The following is a 21,050-nucleotide window of genomic DNA, read 5'->3' as shown; positions in this document are numbered from 1 at the left end:
GGTTCGAGCCCCAGCTGCCGCGAGGAGCCCCGGGTGGAGCTGCCGCTCACGGCCGCGAGCCTTCTGGGCAGTGACCCTGCGGCGGCGGGGACTGTTATCTGTGCCCTGGGAGGGGTCCCGGGAGGCAGCGTCCCTCCATCCCCACGATGCCCGCGTGCTCCCCCCGTCCCGCCGCGTGCTCCCGGTGGGGGTGGGGGTGGGGCGGCTGCGCGGCCGCGGTCCCGTGGGCAGATTTCTGGGACGAATGGAACTAGCAGCTCAGCTCGCGTGGGGCCAGGTGCAGCCCTGCAGGCCAGCCCGGAGGAGAGGGGCTGTGCCCGGCGGCGCGCCCGCTCACTTCCTCCTGGGGTCTGCAGCCTGCCTCGCAGGGGCCGGGGCTGGGGCGGGGGCCTGGCCGACCCCCGGCCCCCGCGGCCGTCCTCGCCGGCTGCCTCCCGGCCGGGAAGCAGCACCCAGGTGGGCTGCGGGCGTCAAAGGCAGAGCCGCCCCGGGCTGGCTGCTTCCTCTCCAGTCCGCGTCCCGCCCACAGCGGCTGCGCACGGCCCCGCCCCCGCCCCTCCCCCCCCCCCCCCCCGGTCCACAGCGGCGCCCGCTGAACCCTGGGGTGCTCTCGGGATCTTTTCGCCCGCACCCAAAGCCTGGGTCTCCCTCCTAGGGGCGCTAGGCTCCCACCTCGCCCGCCCTCCCTCCAGGCTGCGGCCCCGCCCCAGGGCGCTCGCGCTGCTGCTGCCTGGGGGGCGGGCGGCGCGGGCTCCAGTGGACAGGACTGAAGGCCCCTCTGTTGTCCCCCCCCAGCCACCCCCAAGGCCTGTGTCCCACTCTCGCGTCTTTCAAGATTTCTTAAAATCAGTTATTTGAAAGGCAGAGTAACAGAGAGAGACAGAGAATCTTCCATCCGCTGGGTCAGGCTGAACCCAGGGGCCGGAGCTGCATCCGGGTCCGCCGTGGGCGGCAGGGGCCCAGCAGGGGCCGCCACGGCTGCCTCCCAGGTGCGAGAGCAGGAAGCTGGCTCAGAACCGGAGCAGCCAGGACTGGAACCGGAGCTCCGGCACCGGCGACACCGGCGGCGCCCGCGCACAGAGCGGTTACACCCGTCTCTCTGCGCACCTCCCGTTCGCCCCCCGCCCCAAGTTCTGAGCCTACAGCCTCCCTGCTGCACCAGAACCGGCCTCATCAGCCGGCCTGCCGGCTAGCGCCTTCTGGAACTTTCCATGGCTCCTGGCCGTCGCCCCCGCTCGTGCTCCGAGCCCGGACCTAAGACCCCCCCCAGGGCCCAGCCCCCAGCCCCCGCGCTGCTGACCGGGGGGGGGGGGCTCCCTCTGTACCCTGGGACCCGGCCGCGCCCAGCCACCCCGCGGCCCACCCACCGCCTCCCGGCCTCTGCCCACGAGCCCCTGCCCACTCACTCGGCCTTGCTGGGCTTGGGGCTGCGGTCGGCCGGCTCGTACTCCCGCAGGTCCTGCAGCTCCCGCAGCTGGCCCGTCAGCACCTTGGCGGCGAAGGCCACGATGTACTGTGGGCGGGGGGCGCGGGTGAGACGCCGCCGGGATGGGAGCGCGCCCGCACCCATGCTCGCCCCTGCGCCCATGCTCGCCCCCGCGCCCGCGCCGCCGACTCACCAGGAACCAGTAGAGGTTCATCAGGGTGAGCACGAGCAGCAGCGCGTTGAAGAAGAAGTAGAAGGGGATGTCGGGCCGCGCGCGCAGGCTGCAGTGGCACGTGGCGTACAGGACTTTGAGCGGGAACCAGTAGAGGCGGAACCAGAACCTGCCGGGACGCGCGGGTCACGCAGGCGCAGTGGCGGCCAAGAAAGGCCCCCAGGTCCCCCAGACTCCCTAGACTCCCCCGGCCCCCCAAAGCCCCCAGGCCCTGCACAGCCAGAGCCCAGACAGGCGGCCAAGGCATGGCCCACCCCTTCCCCGATTAACCACGCCCCCATCCTGTTGGCTCTGCCCCTTAGCCTTTCTGGGGGCCGCGCCCCAACGTTCTCACAGGATCCCGCCCTTCGTGTGCAGCCCCGCCTACCTCCCCAAGCTCCATCCCCACGCACCAGCCCACGCAGGAGCTGAGACAGCCCACCAGTGCGCAGAGCTGCCCACCTTCCGGCCCCGCCCCGCCAGCCCTGCTCTCCACACTAGAACTGACAGCCCATCAGGGTGCAGCCCCGCCCCGCCGGCCCCGCCCCGCCATGAGGCCCCGCCCTCCTCCCAGGCCCTGCTCTCCACACTAGAACTGACCTCCCATCAGGGTGCAGCCCCGCCCCGCCGGCCCCGCCCACCTCCCAGGCCCTGCTCTCCACACTAGAACTGACAGCCCATCAGGGTGCAGCCCCGCCCCGCCATGAGGCCCCGCCCGCCTCCCAGGCCCTGCTCTCCACACTAGAACTGACAGCCCATCAGGGTGCAGCCCCGCCCCGCCATGAGGCCCCGCCCACCGCCTAGGCCCTGCTCTCCACACTAGAACTGACAGCCCATCAGGGTGCAGCCCCGCCCCGCCATGAGGCCCCGCCCACCGCCCAGGCCCTGCTCTCCACACTAGAACTGACAGCCCATCAGGGTGCAGCCCCGCCCCTCCGGCCCCGCCCACCGCCCCGCCCCGCCTCCCAGGCCCTGCTCTCCACACTAGAACTGACAGCCCATCAGGGTGCAGCCCCGCCCCGCCATGAGGCCCCGCCCGCCTCCCAGGCCCTGCTCTCCACACTAGAACTGACAGCCCATCAGGGTGCAGCCCCGCCCCGCCGGCCCCGCCCACCGCCCCGCCCCGCCCACCGCCCAGGCCCTGCTCTCCACACTAGAACTGACAGCCCATCAGGGTGCAGCCCCGCCCCGCCATGAGGCCCCGCCCGCCGCCCCGCCCCGCCCCACTCACCAGCTCGCGCTGAAGCTGAGGCAGCCGGCCAGCGCCAGCAGCGCATGCAGCCGGTGGAAGCGGCCGCCGCGGGACTTGAAGTAGATGTTAAGCTTGGTGAACTCGAACTGCACGTCGCTGACGTCGTGCAGGAAGAGCACGAGGACGCCCACGTTGTGGTACCTGGGGCGGGCGGGCGCACGGGGCTCACGCGGGACCCAACCTCGCACCAAGGGCCGCCTCCCCCGGCCCTCGGTGGACCCTGGCTGGCGCGTCCCGCGTCTGCATCGCCCAGCAGTCACTGCCGCCCCCGCCCTCCCCCGCGCCTCCACGGGCAGCGGCCAGGGGGCCGGCACCAGCCCTGGTGCAGCCACTGCCTCTCCCACCACCGCCCGCCCGCTCCCGCCCTGCCCCCCAAGTGGGGGCTCCTGTGCCCTGCCGTCCTCTCCAGCCTCCGCCCACCTGTCACTCACGTGTCACCCATGGAAACCTCAACGCCTCATTTCTCTCCAGAGCTCGGTCACCCTCAAACCCACGCCTGGCCCTTCCTTCTAGAACTTTCTAGAACCATAAGAATGTTGTACACCAGGGCACCTCCGAAAGTTCATGGCCGGGGCCGGTACTGGGTGTGGCGGGTCAGGCTGCTCCTGAGGCCTAGGTGCTGGGCCCCTGAACCCACAGTGGAGACCTGGATGGAGCTCCCAGCTCCTGGCTCCGGCCTGGCCCGGCCCTGACTGTTGCAACCGTTCGGGGAGCGGACCAGCCACAGAAGACCTCTCTCTTGGGACCGGCGCTGTGGCGTAGCAGGTAAAGCTGCCACCTGCAGTGCCGGCATCCCATATGGGCGCCGGTTCCAGTCCTGGCTGCTCCATTTCAGGTCCAGCTCTCTGCTGTGGCCTGGGAAGGCAGTGGACGATGGCCCAAGTCCTGGGGCCCCTGCACCTGCGTGGGAGACCCGGATGGGGCTCCTGGCTCCTGGCTTCAGCCTGGCCCATCCAGTGGACGGAACATCTCTGTCTCTCCCTAACTCTTTTCAGATGAACTCCTGGCAAAGTGCTCCATGGTGTCCGCCATGGGGAGCACCCAGGGTGCCTGGCGCACACTGGCCCACGCCGCTGCCCCGTGAACCTGTCTGGGGCACTGGGACAGCGGACGGGCGGCTCCCGGCTCCCCGCACGTTCTCGGGAGCCCCCTGCAGCCCCCGGCCCCTCCCGGCCCCGCTCACCGGAAGGCGTAGGAGGAGACCAGCAGCAGCAGCGTGACCACGTGGTGCACGATCATGACCACGGAGTCTTTGCGCCAGGCGTCCATGTAGAGTGTGGCGTAGATGGAGTGGCCGTAGAAGCTGCCCTGCAGCAGGTACATGGCCGCGATGTCCCGCGGCACCGCCATGCCAGGGCTCCAGTCTGCGGAGAGCGAGCCTCGGGTCGGGACCTGGGGGCCAGGGCCTGCCGAGACCCCGCCACACGGCCTCCAGGGCCTGATTCCACTCTCAGGTCTCTACCTAGTACTTTTTATTACTAGTTTTATATTTTAAAAAAATATTTATTTTATTTGAAAGGCAGAGTGAGAGAGAGAGAGGTCTTGCATCTGCTGGTTCACTCCCCAGTTGGCCACAACAGCCTGGGCTAAGCCAGGCTGGAGCCAGGAGCCAGGAGCTCCATCCGGGTCTCCCACGCAGGTGCAGGGGCCCAAGCACTTGGGCCATCCTCCATTGCCTTCCCGGGCCATAGCAGAGAGCTGGATGGGAACCTGAGCAGCCAGGACTTGAACTGGCGCCCATATGGGATGCCGGCACTGCGGGCGGGGGCTTTACCTGCTACGCCACAGCGCCAGGCCCATTTTATTATTTAAAAAATGTTTAGTGGCTGGTGCTGTGGCACAGCGGGTTAAACCACCACCTACAACCTGAGCAGTCCCGGCTGCTCCACTTCCCAGCCAGCTCCCTGCACATGCGCCTGGGAAAGCAGCAGCGACCGCCCGAGTGCCTGGGCCCCTGCACCCACGTGGGAGACCCGGATGGAGCTCCTGGCTCCTGGCTCCCACCTGGCCCAGCCCTGGCCGTTGTGGCCAGCTGGGGAATGACCCAGCAGATGGGAGATCTCTCTCAGTGCCTTTCCTCCTCTCTCTGGGAACTCTGCCTTTCAAATAAATAAATAAAGAATCCCACAGTTAAAGACAGAGGGACAGAGACGGACACCGAGAGAGATCCTCCACTCGCTGGCTCGCTGCACCGGACAGCAGAATCAGCCAGGGCCGGCCCAGGCGGGAGCCAGGAGCAGAGGCACCTGTGGCCCCCGGCCCGGCCCGGCCCTGACATGCCCTACCTGCCCGCACCTGCAGCGGCCCGGGCAGCTGTGAGCGCTCGGCAGGGCAGGTGCACTGCTGGCCGTGTGCCCGGGGAACCGGCGGCGCCGCCTGCAAGAGGCCTACGGGGCGAGACCCAGTGTCTGCAGACAACGGAGCGTAACACAGCCCCGAAGAGGCTCGAGGCCCCGGCACCTGCTGCCAGAAAACCCGCCGCGGAGTGCCAACAGGCCAGACACACAAGGCCGCCACTGTGCGACTCCGTGCCCAGGAACTGTCGGGAGCCGGCAAAACAACACGGCCGGGAGGCGGAGGCGGGGCTGCCGATGGGGCGGGGCTGGGAACACTGGAAGCAGATAGAGGGGATGGTTGTGTAACATCACGAATGTCCTAAATGTGTCTGAATTGTTTGCTTCTAAAAACGGTTGATTTTTTTTTTCAGACTTGTGGGATGGTATCTATGCCACAGAGTTTACCCACGCAGCTGTGTTTAGGTAGACGGTTAAGCCGCTGCCTGCCCTGCCTGTGTCAAGGTGCCTGGGTTTGAGTCCCGGCGGCTCCACTTCCCAGCCAGCTCCCTGCCGATGTGCCTGGGAAAGCAGTGGACGATGGCCCAGGTGCTTGGGCCCCTGCACCTGCGTGGGAGACCCGGATGGAGCTCCTGGCTCCTGGCTCTGGCCCAGCCCGGCCCCTGCCTTTGGGCCATTTGGAGAGGGAACCAGCAGATGGAAGCTCTCTCTCTCCCCCCTCCCCCACCCCCGTCTCTCATAAACAAATCTTTAACAAACCAGGTTCCCACCAGCACACCTGCCAGGCGGCCTTGTGCCTCTCCCACCCTGGCCACCCCTCCCCCAGGCCAGCCCCTGACCAGGGCCTGGGGCAGGGACGTTGGCTGCAGCCCTGTAGGACCATGGCCTCAGCACCTCCTTGGTCCCCCGCTGCCAGCTCCGTGTCCCATTACTGGGGGTATCGTTTCCCTCTCCTGCCCCGGCCCACGGGGCGCAGGCCGGGCCCCTGCTGGGCGCCAGCAGCCCCTGCCCAAGCTGTCTCCGCCCAGGGTCGCCCCATGGCCACCCCGCTCACCACCCCTTCCCACCTGGCCCTGCTTGGCGCTTCCTCCCCATCACAATCAAAATTGCGGGAAAGGCAAGGGTGGCCCTGGAAGCTGCCCCTCTCCAGACGGGCTCTCTGGTAGCGTCCCTCTTCATTTTTCAATTACTTATTTGTTTGAAAGGCAGAGACCACCAGTTCACTCCTTCGAGTTGGGACAGGCGGGAGCTGGGAGCCGGGAGCGCCCTCTGGATTGCCAAGGGTGCAGGAGCCCGAGCACCTGGGCCATCACTGCTCCTCCCAGGGTGCACCAGCAGGGGGCGCTCCGGTGTGGGATGCAGGTGTCCCACCCGCATTCTGGAAAATCCTGACTCCCAGTGTTTGCCCAGGGCGAGCCCCTCCCTGGCGTGCTCACTCCCACCTGTCTGACAGAGGCGCCTCCCACCCCCGGCACCTGCACCTGCCCACGCTGTGAGGAGGGGCCCCGGGCTGCACTCAAACCCATCCCTGCCCTGTGTCCCTCCCAGGCATCCCAAACCCAGCTCAGGGTCCCCCCGAACCCTCCCTGTCACTTAGGGGCCCCAGGCCTTGCTCACACCCATTTCTCATTGGGCAGCAAAACCTCTCAGCTCCATCTTCAAGAGAGTTCTTGAATCAGACACCCCGCCTGCCACAGGGTCAGCCCCACAGGGACAGAGCTTCCTCTGCCCCCCTCCGGCGGTGGCCAGCACAGCAAGCCTGGTACACAGCTGGCGCTCAATGCGTGCACAACGAACACAGCAGCTTGTTGGCAAGCCTGATGCCAAACAAGAAACCCGAGGCGACTCCGTGCCCGAACTGAATCCCCTCATCCAGCGGAGAGAAACTGAGTGATGGCCGTCACCTCCCCACCAGGGACTCGGGACGCAGAAGCCCCGTCCCGCAGCTGGGTGGGCGGCCCACTCACGCGCTCCAGGCAACACAGCACGCCCGCCTGCCCCACCTCCTGCACTGGGGGTGCTCAGGCCTGCTGACCCCCACCCACACCAGATCCCGCGGACACGGGGCCGGCGGTGTGGCGCAGTGAGCTAAGCTGCCGCCGGCATCCCACGTGCAGATACAAAGGCCAGTTCCTGCGCCAGCACCTCCGCTTCCGATCCAGCTCCCTGCCGATGCGCCCGGGAAGGCGGCAGTGATGGTCCCAGTGTTGGGGCCTCTGCACTCACCGGGGAGACCCGGATGGAGCTCCTGGCTTCTGCCTTGTGGCCATTTGGGAAGTGAACCAGAGGACGCAAAATCCATTTCCCCACTCTCTAACTCTGCCGTTCAAATCAATCAATCTTACACACCCACACACGCCCACACCCCACTCCAGAGCTGAGCCGAGCTGCCTGCGGCCCGTATCGGAGGACGTGGGTTCCAGTCCTGGCTCTGCTCCCGACCCGGCTCGCCGCTAGCACCTCCCGGAGGCAGCGGTCATGGCTCCAGTTACTGGGCCCCCGCCGCCTGGCCTGGCCGAAGCTCCTGGCCCTTGGCTACTGCAGGTGTCTGGGGAGTGAGCCAGCAGACGCTGCGCGTTTCACCCTCTCTCAGATAAATAACGTAAATGACCCCGCGGCCCGGCTCGCAAACACCGACAGCCCTGCACTGTGTCTCCTCTTCTTGGTGGGCCACTGTAACATTTGAAGGAGTGACCAGTGATGGGGGGGGGCGGGTGGCAAGGGGCAGCTCTTCCATCCGCTGGTTCACTTCCCAAGTCAACGGCCGGGGCTGGGCCAGGAGCTCCATCCGGGTCTCCCACGTGGGTGCGGGGGCCCAGGCCCTTGGGTCGTCCTCCGCTGGTTGCCCAGGCTCATTAGCAGGGAGCTGGATGGGAACTGGAGCAGCCGGACTGGCTGGCGCTTGGATACGGGATGCCGGTGACGCAGGCGCCCGCTCCAGCAGTGCTGCAAGCCCCGCCCACCAGGCCCTACCGTAGAAGACAGAGGGCGGGTCCTGGAAGAAGCGGTAGTTGGTGCCGAAGAGCAGGTAGGCGCTGTAGCTCCAGGAGCCCAGGTAGAAGAGAAACTTCCAGACGCTCTCAGGCATCTTGGCGGCATCTTGGGGCTGCAGGTGGCACCGCTTGGCCAAGGGCTGTGGTGAGAGGGGGGGCGGGCACTCGCAGCCTGCGGTGGGTGGGGGCACCTGGGGCCGTGCCTCCGGGATGCAGGAGGGAGTCCCCGAGGTAGAAGACTTCCAAGAGCGCCCAGCCCCCACGTCCACGCCGGCTGGAGCCTAACCAGAGCCCGGGAGTGCGCGCCAAGGGCTAAACTTAGTTACCAGCTGTCCGCCTCGGCGCCCGGCGGCGGCGCGGCAGGGAGGAGGAAGTGCCCCCAGGAGGGGACGCTTGCTCCTGGAGCAAGGGAGACCCCCGGGGGGCTCAGCGGTCACAGTGACGGGTGGGCACAACTGACAGGGACAAGCAGAGAGCGAGAGCGCGCACCAGGGGCTTGTCTGGCCCATGAAGGCAACAGGGAGGGGAAAACGTGACGTTTAGATGGGGTGGGGGGTGAAGGGAAGAGGGTGGATGGAGGGAGGCAGGGTATTGCTGGGAGGGGAAGCTTTGGGGGTGTCGTGGACTAGGGGTTGGGGAGATGGGAGTAGCCCTGAGGAAGGCACTGGAATTTGGGGGAGAGGCGTGTCAGGCTGACGAGTGTCGTGGGGTGGGAGGGGGTGTGGGGGGCAGGGGAAGTGGAAGCAGTCCGGGGTGGGGGCAAGCCCTGCCCCTTCCCTCCAAGGCTGAGGGGGCCTGGTGCCCAAGAGCACCAGCGGTTGTCATGGAGACAGCCAGAGCCAGCTCCCGTAACCCCTGGCAACCAGGCTGCTGCCAAGAAGATGAGCTTTGGAGGCCCCAGGCGGCCCCTCCACCCATTTCTCAGGAATGGCCTCAAAGTGGGTCCCATGCCCCACCCAGGCTGGGGAGAGCTTGGAGCCCGGGCTCAACCTGGGAGGACTGCGGAAGGGAAATCGTGCTGCCCCCACACCCAGGTCCTGAAGGACCCCCCCCTACTGCTCCTGGTAGTCGGGGAGAGGCTGCATCCCCCCACCCCCACCCTCCTAAGCCCCCAGCTTCGGAGTCTGATGGGGACCAGGGGCCTGATCACCCCTGCCACCCTCCTGAGGGCGGGGGGGCGGGGACTCTCCTGCTGTGAGGGTGACACGGAGATGGGGTGGGTGCGGTGGCAGCCAGAAAACACCCCGATTCCACCTAACAAGGGCCGGCCTCTTGCCGGCCTGCAGAGAAAGGCCCCTTTGTTGGCTCTGGCTCTCGGTCCCCTCACCCTCTGCACCTCCAGCCAGGCTGGGGCGGGGCGACCCAGCCGGTCCGCGGGAAGTCTCAGCCAAGCCAGGCGCCGCCCCCACACGCCTTCCCACCAGCGCCTGCGGCAGCGACCCCTCCCCAGACAAGGGAAAGGGGTCAGGCGTCAATGTCACCACCCCGTCACCATCCGAGGGCGGGGGCCTTCTCAGACTGTCAGCACGGTCCGGTCCCAAAGACCCAGGCCACGTTCCCTCCGAGCGGGCGACCACCACCGCGGGAGGGGGCCCAGGCCTTTGCCATCCCTGGTCGGAGGGTGGCGCTGGCCTCTGCCAGGCGCCCGCGGCAGCGACCAGGCAGCCCCTGACTCTCCCTACAGCAGGGCCAAGGACCCCCGCGGCGGTGCCGGGCGCGCCCCCCGCACAGCCTGGGAGGTGGGTGTTCCCGGAGGCTCTCCTGCGCCCAGCGCCCAGCCCTCCGCGTCCGCGTCCTGGGCTCCTCCGGCCTGGGCTTGGCCCTGAGCGTGCGCAGAGGCTCAAAGCTCCCCCCACCCCCAGCACGGGAGCCCCTTTTGTTCCAAACCGACTGGGAAGGGTCGTGCCGCGGTCCCCCCACATCTGGAACACCCCAACCATTACGGAGCCCTCTTCGCTGTCTGGGGCTCACCTCGGCCCGGCCACACCCCCACATCCGCCCCCACTCTGCGAGGACCGACGTGAGCGTGAGCGCGCGGTGGCCCAGGCTCTCCCATTCCTGACCCCTGCAGCCCGAGACATCTTCCCCCTCCTCCCGCCCCGTCGCCGACTCCCCCACCCTGTCCCCGACCTGCACCATCAGAGCGGGACGCGCAGCCGCCCCGGGCCTCCATGTCCATGCTTCCCTCACCTCCCCGCCCGTCCAGACCCTCAGCTGCACTGACCCGAAAGAGGCGCGCGGTGGCCGCGGAGCGCAGCGCTGTCCAGCCGAGCGCACCCAACGCCAACAGCAGGAGCTCGGGTGGCGCCAGGTGCGCGTTCTCGGCCAGGCCGCGGCGCGCCAGCCCCCAGCCGCAGTCCGCGCAGCCCCGCGCCGCAGCCAGCATGGTGCCCCAGCTGCGCTGCACCAGCTGAGCGTAGCTCGGCATGGGCTCGGGCCCCGCGGGCCCCGCCGCCGCTGCCGCCATGCCGCCCGCCCGCCCGCTCGCTGCCCTGCCCGCCGCCTGCGGTGGCTACCGGAGCCGCGCGCCCCGCGTCACGCGCCGCAGCTGGGCCGTGGGCGCGCGGACCCGAGCGCAGGGGCAGGAGGGGCGGGGCCAGCGCGAGCTCCGCCTCGGTGGGGGCGCGGCCGGGATGCGGGGCTTCCCTGCTCCGCGAGGTTTTCCAGACGCTGGACCGAGCTGGCCAGGCACCTGCTGTTGGATCTGGACCCCTGAGCAACCCCGTGTTCCTCTTGTTCGCTCTCGCCCCCCAGGAACCCGAGACTGGGCGCCCCTTGCTCGGGGCGGGGCCATGCACCCAGCAGGCCCAGGCTCACTCATTCCCAGAGGAAGCACGGCCAGGGTGTGGGCCGAACGCACCTAGTGGAGCCTCTGCCTTCTGCCCCACGGGGCTCCTGGCAACCCTGAGCCATGGGCATTCGGGTCCCAGCCCGCACTACTCGCCCCAGGCAGCGCCTGCCGCCCTGAAGCAGGTGCTGGGGATTCACACTGGCTGGGGGGGGGGATTCCCGCAGGGAAGGGGGGCGCTGGGCTCCACCCGAGTCACCTGCTGCGCCCTGGGGACTCGGCAGGGCCTCCCCAGCGGCAGTGTAACATGGGCCCCAGAAAGGGGCTCAAGACCACCTCCACACCAGGACCACCTCAGGGGTCTCCCACGTGCACTGGCCAGGCCCTGGGCTCAAAGCCCCAGCAGCAGTCAGAGAGGAGCAGCAGTCACTTCTGGGGACACCGGGCCACCTGGAGCCGCTGGCCCCAGCCCAGGTCCTGGACTCTGCCCCCTGACCTGAATTCAGGTGCTGCTGCTGCGCACGGCTGCACTGTGCTAACCCCACCCACCCTGAGACCCTAAGGGGGTCCCACAGCGGCACCCACAGTGGGGCCTGTGGGGAGTGCCTGGGATGAGACGAGGGCCCTGGGGTGGCTCTCCCGTAGCTGGAGTGAGGTCCACAGCCCCACACTCGCTGTGTCCCGCCTCGGGCAAGGCCATCCCCAGGTGCGGGCCCTCGGGCAACCAGTACGAGACACCCGTGCCATTGTTACCAGCAACACGGAACAGGAGGAGCCGCTGCAAAGGTGGGACGGGCTGCAGGCGATGGGCACCTCCCCTACCCCGCCACCTGCATGGGCTCCAGCTGCCCCTGGCCAACCACAGGCCTCCCATTGGCTATCCTGGCTCCCTTCTCCCCCCCCCCCACAGAAGCCAGTTCCTGCCCTCTGCGCTCCGGGCCCCTGCACCAGCCATGTGGCCTCCTCCAGCCATTGCCCCGGGCAGCTGCAGGTCGCCTGCCTCACCCACTCAGGGCACCCTCGTCCAGCCACCTGGGGCCCCACAGTGCACCCTACCACTCATGTCTGTCCCTGGGCTGGGCGGGGAGGTGACTGACGCCGCAGGGGTGGAGGAGGCCGGAGGGCCTACCCAACCCCCACCCTCCCCTCCCAGGCAGCGCTATCTGGTCGCCTCGGCACCCATCAGTAATGGGAGAGGCGCTGCCCGCCCGCTGGCTCCAGCTCCCTTAGGTGGAGCTGCTAGGTAGAAGTGGAAAATGGCTCTCGCAGCTGGCCTTCCTGACACTCAGCGAGGGGCCACAGTGGGGGGGAGCACGGTGGGCTCCCATCCCCCCCCACCGGCTGTCCCCTGGACGAGCTGATCTTGGAAGACCCTGACCCTGCCCAGGCTGGAGAGCTCCCCACCCCCGGCCCACCGCGACGGCCTGGGCCGGGGCCAGGGTCACTGTCTTCCTGACCTGGTCTAGGGCTGGGGCTCCGTTTCAGGTGGCCACACACACAGCCCGGCAAACGAGACCAGGCCCGGAACCCCAGTGTCGCATCTCCTCCCTGGGAAAGGAGCCAAGCCGGGGCCCGGACGCTGGCCAGCAGACAAAGGCACACAGCCCTGTCTGGCTCACCCTGACCGCAAAGCCCAGTGGGACCCCAGGGCCTTTGTGCCGGCTGCCTGGAGAGCCGGCCCCTGGATCCGGGCCTGCCAGCTCCTTCTTGCTGGGGTAGACACAGCGCAGGGGCAACCTCACCGAGACAGGCCAGCCTGTGCCCGACCTGCCCAATGCAGGTTTCTCTGGGGAGGGCAGGGAGCCCGGAGCCCCGCCCACCGCAGTAGCAGCACCAGTCCTTCAGCCAGCCGGAGGGCCCTAGCACAGCAGGTCTCGATCCCACCACGGGGCGGCAGTGAGGGGCAGGGGCCGGGGGTGAACTTCCCTCCACGGAGACCCTCACGCCGCCTGCTCGCTTTGCTAAGCCCAGGAAGCCCCCACTGGGCCCTGCCACCTCCGACCACCTGAGGGTCTTGGGCTAGAACCTCGGCGACTCTCACAAACGACGCATGATCCCTTGGCGCCTCGGTGTCCCTGGACACCAGCCAGGGCTGCCCAGGCCCTGCGGGGCTGTGGGTGCGTTGGGAGGGGGGTGAGTGTGTTTCCGCCCCCCGCTGGGTCCCAGCAGAGTGGCCACAGTGCAGACGGAGCCGTTTATTGCAGACGGGTGGGGGGCGGGGGGCCGCCTCAGGCGCTGGGGGCGTACTGCAGCACCAGCCGGTCGAAGTCGTGCTCCTTCAGCGCGAGGCAGGGGGCGGGGAGAGAAACAAACCCGTGAGCCGTGCGGGCCAGCCCTGCGCCTGGGCTCCCGCCCGCCTCGGGGCCTGGGGCTCACCTTGGCCTGGTACTCCTTGATGAAGGGGTGGGACCTGTGCGCGTCCTTCAGCTGGGACAGGTAGCGGTTTGTCACCTGTGCAGCCAGGGGGTGGGAGAGGTGAGGGCCCCCAGCCCATCTCCAGCAGGGGAGGGCCACGGGTCGGGGAGCAGAAGCGGGCTGCTCTGAGCGATGGGAACATGGGCCGGGGAGCATCTCTCGCGGCACCCTTGCCTCCGGCCCCAGGCCCAGCTCCAGGGGACCAGCCTGGATGGCAGCCGGGGGCTGGCTCTCTTGCACCCCACCTGCCCTGCACCTGCCAGGCCCTGCCCTCAGGGGAGGCGGCCCACTGAAACAGCTCTGGGTGTCCCATTTCTGTGCCCCACACCCACCACCACCCTGAGGTGGCACACATCAGGGCCTGGCCCGGCCTCCCTCCAACCCAGGCGTCTGTCGGTCCCAGTCCCGGCGGGGGCGGGGGGCGGGGGGCAGGGGTGGAGGCCTGCACTGCGAATCTCAGGTGGTGACAGTGCGTGGGGAGCAAGTGTTTCAGCCTGAGCCCAGGCTAGCCCCAAAGCCCCCACCCCAAGGCCCTGGCCTGGCTGAGCTGGCCCTGGGGGGTGGCCTACCTCTGGCGGCTTGCCCAGGTGCTGTGACAGCACGATGAGGTTGACCAGCGTCTCGGGGTGGCCGCTGTCCTGGAAACACAGGCAGACCCGGGGTCATGGGGCTGCCTGCCGCCCTGGGGCGGACATGCAACCCGCAGTTACCCCCGCAGAGGTGTGGGGGCCCAGGCGACCTTATCTCCTGCCGCACCCTGCAAACCCCCGAGGGCCTGGGGGAGCTGTCGGGAACGGCGCTGACCTTACCCAGCGGCCCACGCGGGGCCCAGAGGCAAAGCCTGGCAGGGGGCACACACAGGCCCCAGCCTGGCCCCCGGCTACCCTGGGCTGGCTGGGAGCCACCGCGGACACCCGAGCTCTAGGCTTCGGGCTCCTGAACTGTAACGGGCGGTGCCCGTGGTGGCGAGGTGGCACTGAAGGCAATGGGAGGAGGGCCGTGGGCCCCTTGGCAAGCTGGTCCGTGACAAAGGCGTGGGCGTTGTGGTGTAGCAGGTTAAGCCACTACATGGCGCACCCATACCTGCCACCCCTTTCTGAGTGTGTGGGCCGCAGGCCCAGCTACTCCACTCCCGTGAGAAGGCGCAGTGCCCGTGGGAGGCCGCAGTGACGGCTCCAGTGCTGGGGGCCCTGGCACCGTGAGGGAGCCCCGGATGGAGCGCCAGGCTCCTGGCTGCAGCGGGCTCCGGTGGGCATTTGGGAGGGAGGCAGTGGGCGGAGCTCTCCCTGTCTGTCCGATGCTCAAGTAACTAAAAGCGCCGCACAGGCCTTGGACGGACGGGGTCGGGGGAGACACGGGTGGTCCGGCGTGGGGAGCGCGGTCGGTGTGGGTGTGATGGTGCTAACGGTCCAGGGACAACCCCCCCGCGGGGGTGGCGCGGGGTGCGGGCCGCCGGCCCCTGCCCGCCTACCTTGTCGAGCGCCTCCTGCAGCACGCCCTCGGCGGCCTCCCAGCGGCCCTGGGCCATGTGGCAGGCCGCCTGGCCATTGAGCAGCAGCAGGGTCGGGGAGCACTTGTCGGCCATCTCCTGGAAGACGTAGTAGGCATCCTGCAGCTTCTCGCCGCCCTGCGGGGACGCGCCTGCCGTCACGGCCAGGGCCCCTGGGGCCCGACCCTGCCCCCCACACACACCGTGGAGGGGCTCTGGCCCCGCGTGTGGACGACCCGGGGAGGCTGGGCTCACACCCCCCGCCCCAGCCCGTGCACAGCCACTGCACACAGGCCCCAAGCGCCTGGTGACAGACGAGGGGGCTAAGGCGTGCGGAGAGCGGGCGCCCGTCAGAGGCGGCACCTGTCCACCTGCCAAGCCCGAGAGGCCATGACTGATGCAAAGCCGCCCGGGAGCTCTGGCCTGGCGGGCCTCGCTCTGCGGGGCAGGGCACTCCACGGGCAGCCCCTTCACAGGCAGACGGGGAACACATTTGAAAAGGCCTGGACATGCAGCCGCGTGGACAAGGGGCCAAGTCCCAGAAACCAGGACAGGGTGCCCAGGCCAGGTGGGAAGGGGCAGAGCCGGGGCTGAGGCCACCACTGTGGCTCTGGCTGTGGCGGGCACATACGGCCCCCAGCGCCTGGAGGGCAAAGCCGGGCCTCAGCAGAGCCGCAGGAGCCCTGCGGGGGAGGCCGGCCGGAGGCTGCGCACTCGGCTCCGGGCAGCCTGGGACGGGCTTGAGGTGGGGTGTGGTGAGGCAGGAGACGCGCCAGGCAGGGGCGGGTCCCCGGCTCGTTCCCTGCGGCCCCACGGGCCCAGGTTCCCACGGGAGCAGGCTGAAGCTGGCTGGGGGCCACCCCGGGGCTCACCACGGCCAGGCTGACCCAGGCGGTGGCCAGCTGGGTGAGGGTGGCGTCCTCGTCCTGGTCCTGCATGCGTTTCAGCTCCTTCCTGGGGGGAGGGGGAGGGAGGGCGGCGCTGAGCGGCTGCGGGGCCCAGCTGGCCAAGTGACACAGCCCCTCCGTTCCCTGCGGGAAGCCCACCCTGACCCTGCAGGACGGGTCCCTCCGCGGGCTGGCGCACGACGGGGAGGGGCAAGGGTCAGCAGGACCCCCTGACGGGTGGGGAAGCAGGACAGGCGATCGGGCGGCCCAGGCTCCGGGCTGCAGGCCACACGTGGGGTCCCGCGTGGCTGGGCCGTGGCTCACCGGGCGAGGTCCAGGCGGTCCAGCTTCAGCAGGATCTGCACCGTCATGGCCATGCTGAGGGCAAGGCACGCGGTCAGCAACCAGCCAGACACGCGGCTCCGCCCCAACCAGGGGCTCTCCCCCAGCGGACAGCACCTTCCAGAATGTTCCCAGGCCCTCTGAGGTGAGCCTCGGATGGCCATGCTTACAAAGACCCGTGCTGGCCTCTCCCCAGGCAGTGGCGGGGTCTCAGAATGGAGGCCCCCCATTTGCGTGCATCCTCCGAACACCAATGCCCCCCAGCCTGCGCCAGGGCCCCCCTGGGCCCCAGACGCTGAGACCACCCATTCCTAAAGGGGTTGCCTGTTCCGGGGTTTCCCGGCCACAACCGGAGCCAGAGCAGGGTGAGGACAGCTGTCAGCCAGGCACCACCCGAGCCCGCGGCGGCACAGCCTCTGGACCACGGCAGGTGTGAACCAACGAGTACCCGCCGTGCCGGGGCTGGCCCGGGAAGGCAGGCTCTCATGGAAGGCCGACCCCGCCCTGGACGCGGGGCAGGCCCAGCAAAGCTCGCGCGGGGTCCTGGGGGAGAGCCAGCTGTGGGGGCCGGGCCCCGGGGGCAGAGACAAAGGTGCTTTCTGCTCTGCCCAGGGAACAGAGGGCGCCGTGTCCTTGGCACAGTGGCCTGGCCTGCCGGCGGCAGCGCCTCCAGGCTGAGAATGGAGCCGGGGCCTGAATAGGGGGCCTGGGCCCGGCATGCTCTGGGAGCTGCCGCATTCACCTGTTCCCATGACGACGGCTGTGCAGCCCGGACAGCTCAGGCCAACAAGCGCGCGCCGAGCTCTAAGTGCAGGAGCTGTGTCCCCAGGAGCTCCCGCCTCGTGCGTCCCTGGAGCCATGAGCCGGGCTCCGCCACTCACCACTCCAGGCTGTCCCCCTGGTGCAGGGCGCGCAGGGCCGCGTCGGGGTTCTGGTCGTGGAAGTAGACCGAGGCGGCCATGAGCAGGAAGGTGGTGTTGGTCACGTCCACGCTCCTGCTCATCTCTCGGTCCAGCTCGGCCATGATGGCGTCCCTGCGAAGCATGGCCGCTCAGAGCCCGCGCACGCGCAGCCCACGGGAGCAGGCAGGCCTGGGACGGTGGGCCGGGCCACGCCGCCCGCCCCTGGGGCCCTCCTCGTGCTTCCTACGCTCAGGCCAGAGCACCCTTCTGGGGACACGAGGAGTGGGCAAACAGTGCGCGGGCCACTGCGCTCCAAGGGCTGGTGAGCAGCCAGGGCGGAGGCCAGGCCTGGAGTCACCGCAGACCGAACCCACCGCCCCTGGGTCCACGCGACTCTCCCAGCGTGTCAACATGGGGCGCGGGGGACACGCCTGTCGCCAGCTCAGGCAGCTTCTGGCACTCGCCAGCGCTCAGCAAAGGCTGCCGGCTGCCACTACTGGGGTGCCGGGGTGGCCACGCCGAGAGCCGCCCAGCGTCACGGAGGCCTGCCCTGGGCCTCCTGCTACGTGGAGCTCCTTTTCTGGACCGTTCCCGGCAGCCACTGCTCCCGGAAGGCCCGGGCTCCCCGCCTGCACAGGGGGCCTCACAGGGCCGGGGACGGGAAGCCTGAAGCCAGGGCGCAGGCAGGCGCGGTTCTGGAGGCTCCCGGGCTGCCCCGGTTGCCGGTGCCACGGCATCCGCGCCATGTCCTCACACGGCCTCCCTCCCCGAGGCCGTGTGCCCTGTCTCTCTAAGGGCACCCGGCAGTGGCTTTGGGGCCACCCTAACCCCAGGACGTCATCTGCTTCCGGGTGCAGGCGGCACTGCGTCCCCAGGTGCCTGGGAAAGCACTGGGCCGTGTCTTCCTGGGGTGACACACGTGGGCCTGTCCCCACCCTGTGTGGTGGCTCCCTGGGCAGCAGGAGGGTCCCACAGCGCCAACCCCCCACCTCCCCAGGCCTCCACGGGGTGCAGAGCGGGCGCTGGCCAGCAGGGGCTGCCCGAGGCCTGGGCCTGGCCCCAGGAGGCTCTCTGAGCACTGAGCACAACCCGGGTGCCCGGAAGCAGGTCAGGGGCGCCTCGCGGCCAAGGACACCTGCACCAACCTCGTCGCCTCTGACCCTCCCAGCAGGGCCACTGCTGCCCCCGGACAGCTGAGGGGAACCGAGGCACAGGGAGGTGAGCGGCAGGGCCCCGCCGCGTGCCCAGTTACAGAGCAGCAGGCCTGGGAGAAGCCCCACCCCCCAGCGCCGCCCCAGCCTCACCGCCGGCTCTCACTGGCCAGGTACTCGGCGAACATGCGCACGGCTTGGAGCTCAGGGGCTGACGAGGGCTTGATCTCATCCAGGACCACGCCGAACTTCCGCTGCGGGCGGGACGGACACGGGTCAGCGGCCCCCAGACAGGGCGGCCCGGCACCGCCACCCCGGGTCACCTGTCCCGGGGAAGCAGCCACGTGCGCCCTCCCCTGCTGCCCACGCCGTGCACTGCTCCAGCTGGAGGCCCCGGGGGTCACTATCCCTTCCCAGCCGTGCACCCCTGGCGGTGAGGCGACAGGTGGAGGTGGGCGCGTCCCCGGAGGAGGCACACCTCAGCTGGGGGGTAGGGCCGGGTCTTGTACAGGGCGCACCCCACCAAGCCCCAGGCCGGCGGTGCCTTCTGAGGGGCCATCTGTCTCCGACCTCCCTTCCTTCCTTCCTAGATGGCTTCTTCTTTTTCTTTTTTAAACATATTTTTAAAATATTTTTAGGGGCTGGAGTAGCGGCATAGCCGGCTAAGCCTCTGCCTGTGGTGCCAGCAAACCATATGGGCGCCGGTTCAAGACCCAGCTGCTCCACTTCCGATCCAGCTCTCTGCTGTGGCCTGGGTAAGCAGTGGAGGATGGTCCAGACCCTTGGGCCCCTGCACCCGCGCGGGAGACCGGGAAGAAGCTCCTGGCTCCTGGCTTTGGATTGGTGCAGCTCTGGCCATTGTGGCCATCTGGGGAGTGAACCAGCGGATGGAAGACCTCTCTCTCTCTCTCTCTCTCTCTCTCTCTCTCTGTAACTCTGTCTCTCAAATAAATAAAATCTTTTTAAAAAGTTTTTGGTGATTTTAAAATTCCTTACACATTCCTTTGAGACACAGAGAACAAGGACGACCCTGTCCACTGGTTCATCCCCCCCAGTGCCGGACACGGCCCCCAACCGGGAGCCGGGAGCCCCACCCGGGTCTCCCACGATGGTGGCGGTGGCAGGGACCCCATCACCCAGCCGTCAGCGCTGCCCCCTGGAGTCTACGGGCAGGAAGCCGGAGTCGGGAGCAGGGCTGGGACACCCGGGGCCGGGACACGGGACACAGGTGCACTCCTGCGGGCCCAGCAGACAGGCTCGTGTACATGTGTGAACACACTGCACCCCTCCTGCGGGTGGTCCAGGCGCATCCCCGGCCGCGTACGCGAACCCTGCAGGAACCCGGTGCCCAGGCCCCGGAAGGCAGAGCTGGGAAGCCACTCGCGGCCGGGTGCTGGGCCGGGTTCTGGCGCCGGGGCGGCAGCAGGCGCGTGAACGGGCCACCTGCCCCACTTGCTGTGTTTCCCTGGGGGCCTGAGTGAGCCACCCCGCAGCAGCCGTGCCCGCTCCGTCACCGTGCCCGCCATCCGTGGCTCCGTCCTGACCCTGGGCCCCGGGCCACACTCACCTGGGCCAGGTACGCTCGGTACAGGAAGACATCTCTCTCCACGTCTCGCTCTGGGCTGGACAGCTGTGGGCACGAGGGTGGGTCAGGACGCACGGCCACGGCACAGCCCCCCAGTCCCCCAGCAGGGTCGGGGCTGAGCCTGGCCCTGGCTCCAACTGCCTGAGAGCCCAGAGAGCCTCTGTGGGGGTGAGGGGTGTGGAAGGTGCTGGCTCCCCCAGACCTGGGCTGTGAGGCCGAACCCGCTCGGCGATGGCACACACGGGGTCGGGAGGGGGCGGCTTCAGGGGCCCGGCGCTGTGGCTGAGCCGCCCCTCGTGATGGTGACGCCCGTGCCCCACGCTGGGCACAGCCCCAGCTGCGCGGACTCCGAGCCAGCTCCCTCGGAAGGCAGTGGACGATGGCCCAAGTCCCTGGGCCCCTGCCGCCCACCTGGGGGACCCGGATGGAGCTCCCGGCTCCGGGCTGTGGCCTGGCCAAGGCTGCCATCTGGGGAGTGAAAAAGCCAACGGCTCTCTCTCTCACTCTCAAGTGGATGGAGATCAATGAACGGGGCCCAAGCACAAGTCCCAGGCCACAGCAGGGAGCCAGATCGGACCCGCACTCCCATGGGACGTCCCGCGGCGCCACAACACCAGCGCCCAAAACGTAAAATCATTAAAATAATAAAAAAAAATTAGAAGCAAGCAGACCCTGCAAGCAACAGCCCCTCCCGGTCCCGGCGCCCTGCTGGGTGCACCTGCCGCGCGGGACCGCCTCCCGGATGGCTGCCCGCCCGCCCGGCTCGCCCGGCGCTCCGGGCGCGCAGGGAGCGCCCCCCAGCGTGCGCGGGCGACACCACAGCTGTCACGGCTCTCACTGCGGTCCCGCGCGCTCGGACGACGCGCGTGGACACAGGACGTCGAGGAGGCGAGGAGAAAACGCAAAGTTCCGAGGGAAAAGAGGGCGCAGCCCGCGGCCGCCCCGGCGCGCCCGCACCTTCACCCGCTGCGCCTCGTTGATGCACTGCTGGTAGCTGCCGATGTAGAAGGCGTTCTTCACGTCGAACAGCTCGTCCACCTCCCCGGAGCCGCCGGGGGACGGGCCGGGAGCCGGGGGCGCCATGTCGCGGTCCTCTCACCCGCTCTTCTTCCGGGCAGACACGTCGGCCGGAAGGAGGGCCCGCTACGGAGCACGCTGGGAAATGTAGTTTCCACGTCCCGAGCCAGTGGGAGATCCCTATGGAGAACGCCTTCCTGCGTCTCGCAGAGCATTTCGGGAGTTGTAGTTTGACTCGTTTCCCGTGAGCAAGCGGGATCCGGGGACGTAGAGGAGGATGTGGTCGAGGCTGGGACCC

General features: G+C 68.9%; 2 protein-coding genes across 2 annotated transcripts; both read right to left on the bottom strand.

The window, feature by feature from the left end:
• Window positions 1-1,402: 1,402 nt before the first annotated feature.
• On the bottom strand, window positions 1,403-10,643 carry CERS1 (ceramide synthase 1). The gene is made up of 6 exons (XM_062178623.1): window positions 10,401-10,643; window positions 8,157-8,316; window positions 4,073-4,253; window positions 2,869-3,030; window positions 1,620-1,767; window positions 1,403-1,513 (listed from the first exon to the last, which is right to left on the bottom strand). The coding sequence occupies exons 1-6, from the start codon at window positions 10,641-10,643 to the stop codon at window positions 1,403-1,405; spliced, it is 1,005 nt and encodes a 334-aa protein (XP_062034607.1).
• A 2,481-nt stretch (window positions 10,644-13,124) lies between these two features.
• On the bottom strand, window positions 13,125-20,870 carry COPE (COPI coat complex subunit epsilon). The gene is made up of 10 exons (XM_062178745.1): window positions 20,693-20,870; window positions 19,718-19,780; window positions 18,304-18,404; window positions 16,979-17,131; window positions 16,080-16,133; window positions 15,741-15,822; window positions 14,851-15,006; window positions 13,949-14,017; window positions 13,341-13,415; window positions 13,125-13,240 (listed from the first exon to the last, which is right to left on the bottom strand). The coding sequence occupies exons 1-10, from the start codon at window positions 20,816-20,818 to the stop codon at window positions 13,193-13,195; spliced, it is 927 nt and encodes a 308-aa protein (XP_062034729.1). The 5' UTR covers window positions 20,819-20,870; the 3' UTR covers window positions 13,125-13,192.
• Window positions 20,871-21,050: the final 180 nt, after the last annotated feature.

This window comes from Lepus europaeus, chromosome 20 (genome assembly GCF_033115175.1).
Source record: "Lepus europaeus isolate LE1 chromosome 20, mLepTim1.pri, whole genome shotgun sequence".
Classification (NCBI taxonomy): Eukaryota; Metazoa; Chordata; class Mammalia; order Lagomorpha; family Leporidae; genus Lepus; species Lepus europaeus.
Note: the sequence above shows the minus strand (reverse complement) of the source record. Positions and strands in the feature narration are given on the sequence as shown.

Coding starts and splice junctions, on each gene's coding strand:
- CERS1 (XM_062178623.1), bottom strand. CDS start 10,643: ATGGCGGCAGCGGCGGCGGGGCCCGCGGGGCCCGAGCCCATGCCGAGC. Junction 4,254..8,156: donor CCCGCCCTCTGTCTTCTACG/GTAGGGCCTGGT, acceptor CGCTCTCCGCAG/ACTGGAGCCCTGGCATGGCG. Junction 3,031..4,072: donor GTCTCCTCCTACGCCTTCCG/GTGAGCGGGGCC, acceptor CGCCCGCCCCAG/GTACCACAACGTGGGCGTCC.
- COPE (XM_062178745.1), bottom strand. CDS start 20,818: ATGGCGCCCCCGGCTCCCGGCCCGTCCCCCGGCGGCTCCGGGGAGGTG. Junction 15,007..15,740: donor CCTGGGTCAGCCTGGCCGTG/GTGAGCCCCGGG, acceptor GCGTCCCCGCAG/GGCGGCGAGAAGCTGCAGGA. Junction 14,018..14,850: donor TGCAGGAGGCGCTCGACAAG/GTAGGCGGGCAG, acceptor CTGTGTTTCCAG/GACAGCGGCCACCCCGAGAC.